At 38.5% G+C, this 18,642-nt stretch overlaps 1 protein-coding gene across 7 annotated transcripts in view; it reads right to left on the bottom strand.

Annotated features, from left to right (window-relative positions):
- The window catches only part of KATNAL2 (katanin catalytic subunit A1 like 2), a 96,689-nt gene that overhangs the window by 74,315 nt on the left and 3,732 nt on the right, over window positions 1-18,642 (bottom strand). Inside the window, exon 2 of one of the 7 annotated variants that reach the window (XM_043889193.1) lies at window positions 7,697-7,731. The exons of the other annotated variants lie outside the window; for them this stretch is intronic. Within the exon in view, the coding sequence (XP_043745128.1) occupies window positions 7,697-7,699 (3 nt within the window). The 5' untranslated portion in view covers window positions 7,700-7,731. The remainder of the gene's footprint in view (window positions 1-7,696; window positions 7,732-18,642) is intronic. 7 annotated transcript variants of the gene reach the window in all.

Below are 18,642 nucleotides of genomic sequence, written 5' to 3'. Positions count from 1 at the left end.
AGGATCATAAGAGATTACTACAATTATATGCCAATAAAATAGACAACCTAGAAGAAATGGATAAATTCATAGAAATGTACAATCTCTCAAGACTGAATCAAGAAATAGAAAATATGAACAGAACAATTACCAGTAATGAAACAGAATCAGTTACAACAACAAAGAAAACTTTCCAACAAACAAAAGTCCATGACTAGATGGCTATACAGGTGATTTACACCAAACATTTAGAAGAGTTAAACCCATCCTTCACAAACTATTTCAAAAACCTGCAGAAAGACAAACACTTCCAAACATATTCTTCCAAACATGAGGCCAGCAGTACCCTGATGCCAAGTCAGACAAAGACATAATACAAAAAATTACAGGTCAGTATCACTTACGGGCATAGATGCAAAAATCCTCAACAAAATATTAGCAAACTGAATTCACTAGTACATTAAAAGGATCATACACAATAATCAATGGGGATTTATCTCCAGGGAAGCAAGGATGGTTCAATATCTGCAAATCAATCAATGTGATATGCCACATTAACGAATTGAAGACTAAAAACCATATAATCATCTCAACAGATGCAGATAAAGCTTTTGACAAAATTAAACATCCATTTATGATTAAAAAAAAAAAACTCTCAACAAAGTAGGCACAAAAGGAACATAATAAAGGCTACATATGACAAGCCTACAACCAACATCATACTCAATGGTGAAAAGCTATAAGCATTTCATGTGAGATCAGGAGCAATACAAGGATGCCCACACTCACCATTTTTATTCAATGTAGCACTGTAAATCCTAGGCACTACAATCAGAGAAAAAAAATAAAAGGAATCCAATTGGAAAGAAAAGAATAAAACTGTCACTGTTTGCAGATGACACAATACTATACATAAAAATTCTAAGGATGCCACCAAAATCTACTAGAACTCACCAGTGAATTTGGTAAAGTTGCAGGATACAAAATTAATATATAGAAATCTGTTGTGTTTCTGTATACTAACAATGAATTATCAGAAAGAGAAATTAAGAAAAAATTCCATATATCATCAAATTAAAAATAATAAAATACTGAGGAACAAATCTAACTAAGGAGATACAAGGTCTGTACTTGGAAAACTATAAGACCCTGATTAAAGAAATTGAAAATGACACAAACAGATAGAACAACATACCATGTTCATAGATGGGAAGAAGGAAAATTATTAAAATGACCATGTTATCCAAAGCAATCTACAAATTCAGTGTAATCCCTATTGAAGTACTAAAGGCATTTTTCACAAAACTAGAACAAAAAATTCTGAAATTTGTATGAAACCACAAAACAAGCAGCCAAAACACTCTTGAGAAAGAACAAAGCTGAAGGTATCATACTTCCTGATTTCAAACTATACTACAAAGTTATAGTCATCAAAAGAGTATAGTACTGGCACAAAAATAGACACATAGATCAATGGAACAGAATAGAGAACCCAGAGATGAAACCACACTTACATATGGTAGTTAATCTACAACAAGGGAGGCTAGAATATACAATGTGGAAAAGACAACCTCTTTAATAAATGATGTTGGGAAAACTGTATGTGAAGTGAAGTCGTTCAGTCGTGTCCAACTCTTTGCAACCAAATGAACTGTAGCCTACCAGGCTCCTCCGTCCATGGGATTTTACAGCAAGAATGCTGGAGTGGGTTGCCATTTCCTTCTCCAGGGGATCTTTCTGATCCAGGGATCAAACCTGGGTCTCCTGCATTGTAGGTAGATGCTTTACTGTCTGAACCACCAGGGAAAACTGTACAGCACATTCCAAAGTATCAAACTGGAATACTCTCACACCATGATCAAAAATAAATTAAAAATAGATTAAAGACTTAAATGCAAGACCTGAATCTATAAAATTTCTAGAAGAAAACATAAGCAATATGCTCTTTGACATTTGTCTTTGTAATATTTTTTTAATATGCTTTCTCAGGTAAGGGAAACAAAAGCAAAAATCAACAAATAGGATTACATCAAAGTCAAAGATTTGCACAGCCAAGGAAACCATCAACAAAATGAAAAGGCCACATACTAAGTGGGAGACTATATTTGCAAACAGTATATCCAACAAAGGGTTAATATCCAAAATATACAAAGAACTCACACAACTCAACATCAAAAAGCAACCAGATTAAAAAAGAGGGAGAGAATCTGAATAGATATTTTTCAAGAGACATACAGATGGCCAAGAGGCAGATAAAAAGATATCCAACATCACTAATCATTAGGGTAATGCAAGTCAAAACCACAGTGAGATATCACCTCGTATCTATCACAATGTGTTTTATGTTGTATGTTTAGTCACTCAGTTGTGTCCCACTCTCTGTGACCCTTTGGACTACAACTCGTTAGGCTCCTCTGTCCATGGGATTTTTCAGGCAAGACCAGTCACAATGGCTATTATCAAAAAGATAACAAATATCAAGTGTTGCTGAGGATGTGCAGAAAAGAGAATCCTCTAACACCATTGATGGGAACATAAATTGGTATAGACACTATGAAAAACAGTATGGAGATTCCTCAAAAATTAAAAATAGAACTACCATATGATCCAGTAATTCTACTCCTGGGTATTTATCCAGAGAAAATGAAAACACTAATTAGAAAAGATCTACGCACCTCTATGTTCACTGAAGTATTACAACAGTCAAGACATGGAAGCAACCTAATTGCCCAACAATAGGTGAATGGATAAAGAAGATGTGGCATATATATACAACTGAATATTACCTAACCATAGAAAGAATAAAATATTGCCATTTACAATGACATAGATGGACCTAGAGGGTATTATGCTAAGGGAAATAAATCCAACTGAGAAGGACGAATGCCATATGGTTTCACACACGTGTGGAATCTAAAAAACAAAACAAATTAACAGAACAGAAAAAGAATGAAAAATACAGAGACCAAACAGGTGATTTGCCAGAGGGGAGTGAGAGGAAGGAAAGAAATAGGTGAGGGAGATTAAGGGGTACAAACTTCTGGTTGCAAAATAAATGTACAATATGGAGAAAATAATCAATAACCATGTAATATCCTTGTATGATGACAGATCAAAACTAACTTATTGTGTTCATCATTTTGAAATTATATAAATCAAATGTATACCAAATCACTATGTCATAAAAAAGGAACTAACATAGTGTGGTAAGTGAATTATACTTCAAAAACAAACAAACTCATAAAAAAAAGACAGATCAGATTTGAGGCTACCAGAGGCGGTAGGTGGAAGGAGGAGGAATTAGATGAAGGTGGTCAAAAAGTACAAACTCCCAGTTAAAAGGTAAATAAGTACTAGGGATATAATGTACAACATGATAAATATAATCAACACTGCTGTATGTTATATATGAAAGTAGTTAAGAGAGCAAATTCCAAGAGTTCTTATTACAAGGAAAAAAATTTTATCTCTTTTTTGTAACTACACGAGATGCTAGATGTTCACTAAACTTATAATAATCATTTCACAATGTATTAAGTTAGATCATTATGCTATATACCTTAAACTTATATAGTACTATATGTCAATTATATCTCAATTAAACTAGAAGAGTAAGTAAATAAAATAGAAATAGGGAAAGTAGGGATGAGGGGAGCTGTGAAAATTCAGAGATATTTAGGGGATACAATGAGGTACAGTGAATGACCCTGTTTTAGACCTAGGTTACAGAACTAGTTGGTTAAAGACTAACATGTACTGTACAATTTCATTCTGATAAAACATACGTTTTTGTGCATGTATGTGTATACACACATATGTCAAAAGATCTGGAAAGATATATGGATATATACCAAGGTTCACCATTTGGTAATACATTAGTATATCTGGGCTGTGGGAACATTTTGGTTTTACTTATTTATTCTGTATGTTACCTATTATTTAAGTTTGACTTATTATTATGTAAGTAACCATTAGAACTGCCAATTTATACTACTGAGAACTTTGAAAACAAAATAAACAAAACTGTAAAGTAATTAGCCTCCAACTAATAAAAATAAAGGAAAAAAAGAAAAAAAAAACTGTCAGGAATTCTTAAGGCTAATAAATTCTAAGACTTCAGGAGTTGGTGATGGATAGGAAGGCCTGGCATGCTGCAATCCATGGGGTTGCAAAGAGTCGAACACGACTAAGTGACTGGACTGAACTGAACCGAAGACCTGGGAAATCTTTAAAACCTAGAATGATGGGAGAAATATAGATTACTCATTGTTAAAGACGACTGAAGGAAAAAATTTAAAGCTGAGCCATAGTTCACAATGAATACTTACAGAATTGTTCAAGAGATTAAAAAAAAAATTTTTTTTTCAGCTGTTTTTTTTCTTTTATTTTTATTAGTTGGAGGCTAATTACTTTACAATATTGTAGTGGGTTTTGTCATACATTGACATGAATCAGCCATGAATTTACATGTATTCCCCATCCCAATCCCCCCTCCCACCTCCCTCTCCACCTGATCCCTCTGGGTCTTCCCAGTGCACCAGGCCCGAGCACTTGTCTCATGCATCCAACCTGGGCTGGTGATCTGTTTCACTATAGATAATATACATGTTTCGATGCTGTTCTCTCAAAACATCCCACCCTCGCCTTCTCCCACAGAGTCCAAAAGTCTGTTCTGTACATCTGTGTCTCTTTTTCTGTTTTGCATATAGGGTTATCATTACCATCTTTCTAAATTCCATACATATGTGTTAGTATGCTGTAATGGTCTTTATCTTTCTGGCTTACTTCACTCTGTATAATGGGCTCCAGTTTCATCCATCTCATTAGAACTGATTCAAATGAATTCTTTTTAACAGCTGAGTAATATTCCATGGTGTATATGTACCACAGCTTCCTTATCCATTCGTCTGCTGATGGGCATATAGGTTGCTTCCATGTCCTGGCTATTATAAACAGTGCTGCGATGAACATTGGGGTGCACGTGTCTCTTTCAGATCTGGTTTCCTCGGTGTGTATGCCCAGAAGTGGTATTGCTGGGTCATATGGCAGTTCTATTTCCAGTTCTTTAAGAAAGAGAGATTAGAAAAAATTTTAATGTAAAAAACAAAGACAGCAATCACTGGTCTCTCTTGATTTGGGCAAGAGGTCAGGCCAGGTGCATTCTTAAGAGTTCTTGTTGTTCAGTCACTAAGTCATGTCCGACTCTTTGTGACCCCATAGGCTGCAGCATGCCAGGAGAAAGTTACTATAGAGAGGAAATTTGGCACAGAATCTTGGTCCTCTTCTGACCCTAGTATCCCAACCACTTGGGCTCACTTAAGACACAAAAATCTTTCTGTTCTTGTCAGTGACAGGATCCCCCTTTCAGATCCAAAGTCTGGTTGGCGAGGAGGAGGTCACTTCTCTGCTTACAAAGGGAAGAGATAACATCAGTGACTTGGAATTTCTTTAAGTCCAAGAGCGATGAGGAGACCAAAGGTAATCAGATAGTCTTGGGCTATCTAAGGGAGGAACCAAGCTTTTCAAAGAGCCTGGCATCTACACCAAAGTGGTTGTTGTTCAGTTGCTAAGTCATGTCCCACTCTTTGTGACCCTATAGGCTGCAGCACCGTCCTTCACTATCTCCAGGAGTTTGCTCAAATTCATGTCCCCTAGTCAATGACACTATCCAATCATTTTATCCTCTGCCCTCCTCTTCTCCTTCTGCCTTCAATCTTTCCCAGCATCAGGGTCTTTTCCAATGAGTGGGTTCTTTATTAGAGCTCTAGCTATAATCTAATAATCTATTAAGATCTGATCTAATCAAGTAATATGTAATCAATGATGACATTTTAAGTTAAGTCTATATAGTTGTGCCTTTTAGTAGTAATAATCTCAACAACAAATTTCGGCCTTCCAAGATGAGGGTTTGTTCCCTCGAGCACACTTGGGTCTAAGGCACCATGTGGAACTGATCCGACTCAGGCCCTGCTGCTGGCGTTTTGTGATCAGAGCAAACGGCATTCAATCCTCTCAGAATTTTGATACCTTTGTTATATATTGCTTGAGGGCCAATCAGACACAGGGACTATTATTGCCCTCATGGGGTTAAGCTGGCGGATTTTAGGCAAATCCCTTTCTCTCGGTAGGCCTCAGGTCCTCGACGTGTTCAGAGCTGTGACTCTGGACCTCAACTACTTCCCGTCAAAGTGCGGCTGCACCTCTTTCTGTTTCGTGATCACAGGCAAGTTACTTTATTCTAAGCCTCACCCATAAAACGGGGATAATAAAACTCTTCTTTGGTTCTTACAGGCTGGAATTAGTCGATGGCAAGCGTCCAGCGCTAGGGTGGTCGTCGCTGTTGCTGCTCTGGGGACGGGAGCGGGGCGAGGTGGCCCAGGGGTTCCTGGCAGGTGGTGATGTAATGTGGGCACCGCTCGCAGCCCCCGCAGGAAGGGGGCGCGGGGGTTTCCTCGCCTCCCGGATGCAGCGCAGGTAGTGGTTCCCCCGGGCGCGCTGCGCTCTGAGCGCCGGAGGCGGGGTCGCGCGCCGTGTGCACCAGCTGGAGCTCGAGGCAGAGCCGGGCGCGGCGGCGTCCGGGCAGCAGGTTGCTGAGGAGCCGCGGGGCCTGGCCACCCCCATCCCCACACCAAGGAGGCCGTGGAGAGACGAGAAGTACCCTCGGTCTCGCCCGGCCCCGTGGCGGTTCTCGTGGAGAGCCGGGTCTGCCCGACGGCAGTGGCGGGCGCAAACGCCATCGCGTCGGAAGCTTGGCCGGGACCTAGAGGCGCAGTGGAGGAGGCTGGCTCTGGGGGACTGAAACCCTGAGAGGAACCTCCCCCAGAGACGCTTCTCAGGAGGAGGAGGCGATGGAGGGAGACGGCCGCGCACACCTCGCAGACCGCAGCGGTCGCTCGCATGGCCGCGAGCACAGACGGCAGCGACACAGACTCCCCTCAGAGCACGCGAGGCCCCACCATGGGTCCCGCGACCCGGAGAGGGAGGAAGACAGAAGGCAGTGCCGCAGGGGTTCCCCAGCTTATTCCTCAGAGCGGGGATACTGTGGTTACAGCCGGTCCCCCCCACCGGCTACACGTCCTCTTCTGATGTCCGGGGACCGTCACAGACGCCCCTCGGAGGCCTACATTGTACAGCGGGGGCCTGGAGAAGGCCCCTATGATGCTCCTCGGGCCATACTGGGGTTCAGTCAAGAGCACCGCCTTAGTGCCCCCCACGGGAGGGAGGCTGGGAGTCTAAGCTGGGGGCACCAGCCTCCCCACAAGGATAAACGCCCTTTGGATGCCAAAGAATACGAGAAGTCTTCTACTTTGACCAGCCAAAAATCAGTCCTGGCCTCCTCCACGGAGGAAAGCCCGAGGTCTGTGCCCAGGGACAAAGCAAAGGAGAATCCGCCTTCTACTGGCATCAAAGAGAAGGAAAGAAGACGCTGTGGGATCCAGTTTTCACCTTCCGTGGGGCACCCTTCAGTCTTTAATTTTAAAAAGCAAAAGCAGGAAGACTCAGAGAAAACCAAAGCGGACAAAAACAAGCAAATTCTCAACCACTTAGACATAGCAGAGGGGACAAGAGGCCTGTTACCCAAGGTGAAAGAGAAGGCTACCAATAACCAAAAGATTCAGGAAGGGAAAGTAAGACCTCCCCATTTGGATGGAAAGCCAGATGGCTCCCTCCCTGAAGTTGAGGAGACAGATATGGATAATGAATTCAAGCCGCCTACCATGTCTTTTCATTCATTCCTCAACCAGGACCAGCCTAAGGAGAAAAAGAAAATGATTATGAAAACTTCAGCCACTGCTCTTGAAGAGAAAGAACCAAAAAAAAATGACTCAAGTCAAAACTTGGACTTGGTTCAGGAACTGCCTGAGGTGAATGAAAATAGATCAGAGAAGCTGCAACCATCTGGAAATGTCTGGGCCAAGCTGGAAAAGGTCCCCACTGATGCACCAGTGTGGCCAGATCTTCCATTACCAAGGATCTCGGCCAAGTACCATCCACTTCCTGCCTCTAGATTGATCCGATCAAAGCAAAAAGCACTGTCTTCACCCCAGGAAGAGGAAGAAGTTGGATTTACTGGATGCAGAATGAATTCTAAGATGCAAGTGTTTTCTGGCTCTAAGTGTGCCTACCTCGCCAAAATGATGACCCTGCGCCAACAGTGCATCTGGGTACTTAAAAACAACATCAATTCAATCTTCAAAGTGGGAGGAGTCCCATATTCAGTTCTTGAACCCATCTTGAAGAGCTGTGCACCTGATCAGCTGTATCGCATAGAGAAATACAATCATGCACTAGTTCAAGAAACAGATCAACTATGGAAAATTCACTGTCACCAAAACTTTAGGAAAGAAAGGCCACAAGAGCATGAGTCATGGCGAGAGATGTACATGCGGCTTCAGGATGCCCAAGAGCAGCGGCTTCGAGCACTGACAGTGAACATCCAGTCTGCACATGCCAATAAACCCAAAGGCCGACAAGCAAAAATGATCCTACTCAACTCTCTGGCCCGGCCACCTTCTGACGTCCAAAGGAGGCAGCAGTTTGAAACAGGAGAAACAGCTGTCCCTGAAAAAGTCAAGATCAAGCCAGCCCCGTCCCCCACAGAAACCAGCCATACTCCCTCCAGCATCAACAGCCTTAACCTTACCCAAGAGAAGCCAGCCCACACATGCTCAAGCGCTACCAGTACCCACTTGCCACAGGTGGGCAGTGGCAGGAAACGTGTGAAGAAGATCGCCCCCATGATGGCCAAGACAATTAAAGATTTCAAGAACAGATTCTCCCGACGATAAATTGAGGCCCTGCCTTGGAGGTGGAATTCAGGGGGAGAAATACAAGGGCAGTGGGGGTTATGGAATGGGACTTTCAAAGGAGACCAGAAATTTTTGCTTTGTAGAAACTTTTGGGCTCTAACTCCTTTTTTTTCTTTTTTCTCTTTTTGGACTCTGACTCCTATAGTTTTCAAGTGTTGTACCTGTAAGCCTGCACACCAAGCCCCTGCCTCCCTGCCTGGAGAACACTTCAGAATTCTGAAGATGAGAAGCCTCGTTCTCACTGACAATTTTAAGATCCATTATACCTTTGTTCTTAACTAACCTCTTTGTAAACAGTAAGACATAGTCTTAATTAACATATATTATCTTCAGGTTGTATTTATATAAATAAATAAAAATACATAAACATGGGATTTTTTTTTTAATCTCAGAGTAGATGAGGCCTTTTTGAACACAAACCCAGAAGCCATTAATGTGAAAGGCTGATATATTTGACCACATAAAAAATTTTAAATATATAAAAAAGGTCAAGAGACAATAACTGGGAAAGATATTTACAACTCAGTTAACATTCAAAAGGCCAGTTTCCTTTATATATAAGTGCCCACAAAGCAAAGAAACAAGATCAATAATTTACTATAAAAATGGGCAAGCATAGGAAAAGATGGTTCACACAAAAAGAAACACAAATGACTCTTAAATATATGACGAGATGCTCAATCCTGAAACATAATACAAATTTCCATGTATCAGTTGAGTAAAATTCAAAAAATTAATAGCCTGCTATGTTGGAGCAGATGATCATACATTACTAGTAAGATGATAAGTTGATACAACTTCTACTGAAGTTAAAAGGCAAATTTATATACATTCTTTGGTACTACAGTATCACTTAAGATGAGAAATTGAATATATAAATGGATATGGCCAGACCCGCATAAGCTCAGGAAGCCAAACCACAACCTCTGTAAGCAGCCATCTGAGAAAACCAAATCACAGACCCTATAGCAATCTGTCCAAGAAACTAAATCACAACCTCCGTAGCAACTGGCCCAGAATGGTCGAGATTCGCTCAACAACTGCCAGCCTCCCTATTTTTGCTCTTAGCTCCCAAGTCAGGACCAACCAAGAAAGCCAAATATGATCTCCAAATCAATCACATAAGATGCCCTACTTCTAGGTAGTCCAACTCCAGATTTCCCAAGTCAACAGCCTCCAATCATAAAATATTAAAATCTTCCCAATTTTTTTCCACTATAAAGCTTTCCCACTCCCCTGCCTGCCAAATCCAAGTGATGATAGTTGACTTTCTTACTATAGCAAGCTCTCAGTAATAGCCTGTTTCCTCAATATGGTTGATTTTTATTTATTTCCACAGAATTGCATTCTTCAGATGCACACATGTCAAATATACACATATACAAACTGATATAGCAATTTGACCAATAGGGTTTTATTCTACAGACACAAATTATTTCTAAAACAAATCAACTACACTGCCATGCACAGTTTAAGAGAAAAGCAACATAAATGAAAAACATTAGGAATAACAGAAAATTGAAACAGATCCACATGGACCTCAAGATATTTAGAAGTATCAGACACAGGCTTGAGGAAAACTATTTCAATCAACATAATTTACAATAATCTATAAAAATCAAGTAGGAACAAATTTAAAAAAAGATGTTTCAGATTTCTTTTGTGGGCTGAATGGTATCCCCTTCTCCCCAAACTCATACACTGAAGCCCTAACCCTGAATAACTCAGAATGTGACTGTATTTAAAGACAGAGCCTTTAGAAGGTTAATAAATTAAAATGAGACCATTAGGGTGGGCCCTAATCCAATCTGATTGGTGTCCTTGGAAGAAGAGGAAATTTGGACATGTGAAGTGATGCCAGAGATGATTCTCTCTCTCTAATATAGGAAATACCATGTTGAAGACACAGCAAAAAGTTGGCCACTTGCAAGCCAAGGAGAAAGGCCTCAGGATAAATCAAACCTGCCAACACCTTTTTCTTGGACTTCTAGCCTCCAGAACTGCGAGAAAATGAACTTTTGCTGTTTAAGACACCCAATCTGTGATATTTTGTTATGGCAGCCCTAGCAAAATAATGCAACCTCTATGCTGAAAATGACAAAATAGGGCTAAGAGATATTTAAAAAGTTATAATGTTTAAGAATTGAGAAAATAAATTTTTTAAGATGTTCTCCTGAAAACTGATGTATAAACTGAATGCAATCTCATCAAAAGCTCAGTGAACTTTTTTGTATAAATTGAAAATCTGATTCTGACATTTATGTGGAAATTTAGAACCAAAATGGCATTGAAAAATAGCTAGGTCAGAGAATTTATACTTCCAGTTTTTAAGGCTTAGTATTCAGTTCAGTCCAGTCCAGTTCAGTCACTCAGTCATGTCTGACTCTTTGCGACCCCATGAATCGCAGCACACCAAGCCTCCCTGTCCATCACCAACTCCCAGAGTTCACCCAAACTCATGTCCATCGAGTCAGTGATGCCATCCAGCCATCTCATCCTCTGTCACCACAATAATTAAGACAGTTTGACACTGGCATGGAGACAGATAAATCTATCAATCAAAAAGAACAGAGAGTTCAAAAATAAACCCACAAATATATGGTAATGTGATTTTTTTACAAAGTTGTCACAGTAATTCAAAAAATTTTTTAAAGGTGCTTGAGCAACTGAATAACCAAATAGGAAAAAAAAAGAAACTTTACCCCTATCTCACATCAAACACACAAATTAATTGAGGATAACAATTCTATATGTTTAGGTACCTAATAACATAACATCAGATAAAGCAAAAATTGACAAAATCAAAAGGAGAAATAGGCAAAAAATTCAATTACAGTGAGAGATACTTCTATGCCTTCGAACAGAAAGAAAAAAATCTGTAAGATAGAAAAGATTTGAACAACACAATTAAGAAACTTAACCATACATTGAGCCATAAAACAATTCTCAACAAATGTCAGAGGACTGAAATCCTGTAGAATGTTGCTAGTAAATACAACACAACTAAACTAGAAAACAATGTCCAAAAGGTATCAGCAGACTTCCCATATGTAAATAACACACTTCTAAATACTTATGAGTTAGGGGAAAATCATAAGACATATAAGAAAATATTTGGAACTGAATGAAAAAAGCAAAAGTTGCTCAGTTGTGTCTAACTCTTTGCGCCCCCATGGACTATACAGTCCATGGAATTCTCCAGGCCAGAATACTGGAATGGGTAGCCTTTCCCTTCTCCAGGGGATCTTCCCAACCCAGGGATTGAACCCAGGTCTCCCGCATTGCAGGTGGATTCTTTACCAGCTGAGCCACAAGGGAATGAAAAGGAAAAATTAAAATGCTACATATTAAAACATATGAAATAAATAAATAAAATATATGGAAGCAGGCAAAGCAGTGATTGAAGGAAAATTTAAATCTTTAAATGCATCTGTTAAAAGAGAGAAAAGATAAATATTAATAAATTAAGCAAATATATTAAGAAATTATAAAAAATAATAAACCCAAGGAAAGTATAAGAAAGAAAATAACCATTTTTACACTTTTTTTTTATTCTTTTGAATTTTTTATTTTGTATTAGGGTATAACTGATTAACAATGTTATGACAGTTTCAGGTAAATAGTGAGGGACTCAGTCATACATATACATGTATCCATTTCCCCCCCAACCCCCCTCCCATCCAGGTTGCCACACAACATTGACCGGACTTCCATGTGCTATACAGTAGGTCTTTGTTGGTTATCCGTTTTAAATATAGCAGTATGTACATGTCCATCCCAAACTCCCTAACTATCCCTCCCATCCCCAGCAACCTAAGTTTGTTTTCTAAATCTGTGAATGTCTTACTGTTTTATAAGTTCATTTGTATCATTTCTTTTTAGATTTCACATATAAGGGATGTCATATGATATTTCTCCTCTGTCTGACTTACTTCATTCAGTATGACACTCTTTAGGTCCATCCATGTTACTGCAAATGGCATTATTTCTTCCTTTTTAATGACTGAGTAATAGTCCATTGTATATATGTAACACATCTTTATCCATTCCTCTGTCAATGGACATTTAGACTGCTTCCATACCTTTGTTATTATAAACAGTGCTGCAACGAACACTGGAGTGTATGTATCCTTTCAGATTATGTTTTTCTCTGGATATATGCCCAGGAGTGGGATTGTAGGGTCATATGGTAGCTCTGTTTTTAGTTTTTTTAAGAACCTCCATACTATTCTTCACAGTGACTGTACCAATTTATATTTCCACCAACAGAGTAAGAGGGTTCCCTTCTCTCCACATCGTCTCCAGCATTTATTGTTTATAGATTTTTTTGATGCTAGCCATTCTGGCTGGTATGAGGTGATAGCTCATTGTTGTTTTGATTTGCAAAGAAATAATAATTTTAAGACTGCAAAAGTAAAGAAATAGAAATCAAACAGACCACAGACAGGATCAACAAAACTTGGTTCTTTGAAAAAACTGACAAAATTGATAAAACTTTGGTAAAACTAATGAAGAAAAATAAGAGAAGGCACACACAAAAAAAAGTAAGAATAAAAAAAGAAGATGGTTACAGATTCCATATATATTTAATTTTTAAGAAAGGATATTATGAACGATTATGCCAATAAACTTGAAAATTTAGATGAGATAAATAAATTCTAAGAAAACATAACGTACCAAACTGACAGCAAAAAGAAATTTTAAAGTACCAACAGTTTTGATGAAAATAACCTGAATTTGTTAAACACCAACCAATAAACAAACAAAAAACAAAGCAAAACACTTTCTATGGGAAATCCATTCTCAGATTTCTTTCAAGGCAAATTCTACCAAACATTCAATGAAAAACACAATGGCAATCTTCATAATTTCTTCTACTGAATGAAGAAGATGGAATATTTCTCAATTTTTATGAGGACAACATATCTTTCATACTAAAACCTGACACAAACACTCAAAAGAGGAAAACAATAGGCCAGTCTCACTCATTAATATAGATGGAAAAAGTCTAAGCAAAATATTAGCAAATTGAATCAGCATTACACCAAACTTCAGCGTATCCCAGGAATGAGGTAAGACTGTTTAATATTAGAGAATCAAACAACATAGCTAAAGCACCACATTACAAAATAAAGAGAAATATTATAATCACTTCAACCACTGTATAAAAGTATTTGGTAAAAATCAACATACTTCTCTGATTAAAAGAAGAACTCTGAGCACACTATTTTATATTGCTAAAATAAGATCAACATACAAAATCAATTGCATTTCTACATATCAGTAATAAATATAAAATTAAATTTTAAAAACCAAGAAACCATTTATAATGACATGAAAATCATTTAGAATAATATCAAGAACTAAAAATATTTCTAACAAAAATGGGCAAGTTTTCTGTGCAGAAAACTCTAAACTGCTACTGAAAAAAATTAAGGAAGCCAGAATAAAAAGAGAAATGATAGTCTTCGATTGGAGAATTCTTCGTAATTCTCATTATTTTTAAGTCATCAGTTCTACTCAAATTTATTCTTCCAACTCAGTGCCATCTCAATAAAAATTCAGCAACCTTTGTGGAATTTGACAAGTTGATTCTAAAATATGTAAACACACGTCAATAACAGTGTGACCATTTGACAAAAAAGAACAAGTAGAAGTCTTTGCTCTAGAGGATATCAAGAATGGATTGTTGTTTAGTCACTAAACAAGTGTCTGACTCTTTTGCAGCCCCATAGACTGTAGCTGCCAGACTCCTCTGGCGATTTCCTAGGCAAGAATATTGGAGTGGGTTGCCATTTCCTTCTCCAGGGGATCTTTCCGACCCAGGGATCAATCCTGTGTTTCCCAGATTGGCAGGCGGATTCTTTACCACTGAGCCACCTGGGAAGCCCAGGAAGAATGGATATAACTAAAAAAATGAAAAAAAAAAAAAGAAGAAGAATGGATACAACTATATTACTAAGACAGCGTTGCATTGGCACAGGAAATAAACAAAAAGACCAATGGAACAGACTTGAGGACCCAAAAACAATTTTGCCTATTTTTCAAGTATGTAAGTTTTATTTTCTTATATCTTCTGTTTTTCTCCTTTTTATAATCATGTTTTTCTTAAATGTTTAAACATATTTATAACAACTGTTTTTAAAGACCCCCCCATCTGCTAATTCTGTCTTTTGTTGTATTCCTGAGTCTTCTGTTGACAGATTTTTGTCCTCGTTTTGGCACATTTTCCTGTATTTTATGACTGCTAGTAGTTTTTTCCTTGGATGCCAGTCCTGCAAATCTCCAGATTATATTACCTTCTTTTAAGTATGTTGAAGGTTTGGGGGAAGCAGATCGTTCAGTTATTTGCAGGTAATTCTGATCCTATCAAGTTTGTTAGGAAAGAGGTTATGTAAAGTCATGTTTATTCTAAGACTAGTTTTGTGCCAAGTCTCTTCAGTTGTGTCTGACTCTGCGACCCCATGGACTGTAGCCTGCCAGGCTCCTCTGTCCATGGGATTCTCCAGGCAAGAATACTGGAGTGGGTTGCCATGCCCTCCTCCAGGGGATCTTCCCTCATGCACTGCCTTCCTAGAAGCTCTAGTAAATGCTCCACTGTTCCACAAGAGGTCTCCACTCAGGTTGGTTGGACTTCAAACATAGTGTTACATGAGCACTGGTAGCTGTTCCTCTTACAGTTGCCTGATAATTGGCTTTTCCCCAGCTTTAAACATTTCCACTCTGTGTATGCAAGCTTAGTATTCAGCCCAAAACTCAGAAGCATGGAGAAATGTGTTTGCCAAGCAGCCTCCTCTCTGGTCCTCTTCCCTCCCAGTTCTAACCCCTGAGGTCTTCCCAAACTCAGCTCCCTGTCTCATCTCTGCAAAACTGCTGGTGCTATTTGCTCTATCACATTTGAAAGTAGGAAGCTGTATCAATTTTTTTAAATGTACACAAGACTGATCTGAATGGAGAGATACATACTTTTTGTACTTAAAAATAAAATATATTAAAGTTAACATGGTTTTTTTTTTTACAGAAGAAACAAAGGATGTTAACACAAAACACCAAACGTACAAATCCACATCTGTATATTCTCAGTTATGTGGTTAAAAGTGGGGGAATAAAGAAAAACAAAAACACATCTCCAAGAGTATCAGTGTGTTCCAGGTTATCTGATCAGTCTCCCTTTCTTGGTCCAGGTACAGAAAAAATGTGGTTCAACATCAGCCACAGCATTTTTAAAGATCCCCATAAAGGCTACACCGGTGGTCAGCAGTGAAGTAGTTAATCTTCCTTAAGTAAGAGCAGAGCTGAGCACTTAAAACATAAGAGTTACTTAAAATTCAGCTTAGCTTATGGTGATTTAGAGCTCATTTAATTAGTATTTAGAACTGCGCATTGTTTATAGCTATTGGTATTTCAATAGATGCTTAAATGTTTGAACATTTAAAGTTTAATAAGCCTTAGTTCTCTGAAGAAAAACATTGATGTAATTAAATTTTCAATTACCCTAGTTTGTTTTTTTTTTAGGGGACCATGCTATTAATAAAAGCCAAAGCATTTAACAACACTAATTTAAAAACCTAATCTGCCACCTCATTAATTAGTTAACACTTATAGTAGGTATTTTTTTTAATTTTTTTTTTTAGGTATTTTTTTTAATATAAAAGTTTCACACAAGCAAAGTCACAACTTTCGAAAAGTACATGTAATGACACGTGAGAATAAATAAAAGTAACTTTGTATCAGATTATTTTGCACATGAATGTGTGGCTCAATTATGGCTTTCAAAAAACCATTCTTCTGCATTGATACCAATTACTGTTTGTTTGGTTTAAATTCTGTGGTCAAATTAAAAACACTGAAGCAATTGCTCCTCAGAGTTCCTTTCCCCCAGGATCTTACCTTCAAGTAGGAAAAAAAAAAAAAACAGTGGCAGAGGTTTACAAATTGGACATAGCCTTATTTTAATTAAACACTAAATTTAAAATGGAATAGGAGAAAATTCTCCACTCACAGATCTTTGCTACCCACAGATCATTACAGAGCCACACATGAAGCACACCCAGAACTACTGGATCACAACTTGGATGTTCAAAACATCCCAGGTGTTTAGGGTGCACGCTAAAGACTCAGAAGCCCTTCCGAAGCATGATCAGTTTACCAGTCAGGAAAGAAAATTACCAGAGTTCTTGTCCTCAAGGAGCTTATAGTCTACTGGGGTCAGGGGAAGGAATCGACAAGGAAAAATCCAGTTATAATTTACTGGGATAAAGGTGGCATGGTGACGTCTACTCTTTGCATCAAGGAGGGGCACTTTGCCAAGTTTGGAAAGCAGGCTGACCAAGAGATCCTAAAGAACAAAAATGTAAGGGACAGAGAAAGATAAGAGTATTAAAGAGGCCAAGAAGGAAAACAGAACTCTAGGAGATAGGAGACTGTAGTATCATGAAAACCAAGAGGCGTTTCCTAAGGCTAATGAGCAGTGTCAATGCCCAAAACATCATGGGTATCTCAAAACACCGTTTTTATACATAGTAGTCACTAAGTAAGTGTTCATTGTAGGAGCTAATGAATAAATGTATATTTACACCTCAGTGTTAAGTAAAAACCAGTATATGAATTCAAAAGTATCTAACTCTCATTCTTAAGCTCAGCCACCAACCCCTATCATATGCAAATAACCATATTTACAAGTAAATTTTAACATACAAACATGTATGACAAATGCCTGACTTGAAACCCACAATAACAAAATAAAGCTATCCTTTAGATACGAATCAATATTAGTTGATTTTTTAAAAATTCACCTCCTGCAAAAGCAACTAGTGCGAGTCTCTGTGCCCAGTAGACAATACATATCTGTGAAACAAAAACTGTTCTAGAGGTTGTTTCTCTCTGCTGTCTCCCCAAATCACATTAAAATGATGGTAAAGGAATTTTTTTTAAAAAGGAAAGAGTAATTAAGCATAAATTTTGCACTGAACAATGAAGAAAAACCATCCACCCCCAAACAACTGCCTTTCCCTGTTTAACTCCAACAGTGGTGGGAAGCATGCGTGTTTTGCCCTCATCCCCTGTAGGAAAGTGAAGAGGATTTCTTGGAGAAACTGAAAACCTCAGAGCAAATAGCTACAGAAACTGGCTTCTGCGGATGCCCCAGTAAAAAGGCTCCTGCCTACTTGGATCATCCAACAGAAAAACCCATCCTTATTTGAAGAGCCTCTTCTAAAACTCACAGATTCTAATTAGCTTTTAGGTGTCTTACCTCAGGCAAGGTTCACTAGATTTCTGAGCAAAACCCACAAGAAAGACAGGGCACCAGGGGTGAAAAGCAAAGAAAAACTTGAGGGGAAACAGACATAATACTAGGAGCAAAAGACAGAGAGGGAAGGGGCTGGGACAGGGAGGGAGAGGGAGAGGAACCCTTCAGAGTTCAAAGGAGCCGTGAAAAAGGAACATTGAGACAATAAGAAAGTATCTGGAAATAAAAATATGAAAGCAGAAATTTAAAACTCAACAAAATGGGATAAAAAGTTGAGGAGGTCTCTTAATAAGAAAAAACAAGAGTAAGCAGCGTAAAATAAAACAGAAAACAGCATGTTACAGCTTCCATTTGGAAGTCAAACATTCAATGAATAGGACTTCCAGGAAAGAAAAACATGAAAAAGGAATGAAGGGAGGGAGGGGAGAAGGACAAGAGAGAAAGAAAGGAAGAAAAAGAGAAGGGGGGAAAAAAGAGAGAGAGAAATTATCTAAAGAAATAACACAAGAATATTTTCCAGAATTGAGGGCATGAATTCCCTGATCTAAATGGCCCATAGCTTCATACCAGCACTGGGAATGAAAAATGGTTCTCAACAAATGA

The sequence above is a fragment of the Cervus elaphus genome, chromosome 27 (genome assembly GCF_910594005.1).
Source record: "Cervus elaphus chromosome 27, mCerEla1.1, whole genome shotgun sequence".
NCBI classification, from domain to species: domain Eukaryota; kingdom Metazoa; phylum Chordata; class Mammalia; order Artiodactyla; family Cervidae; genus Cervus; species Cervus elaphus.
This window is presented reverse-complemented; position numbering and strand designations above follow the sequence as displayed.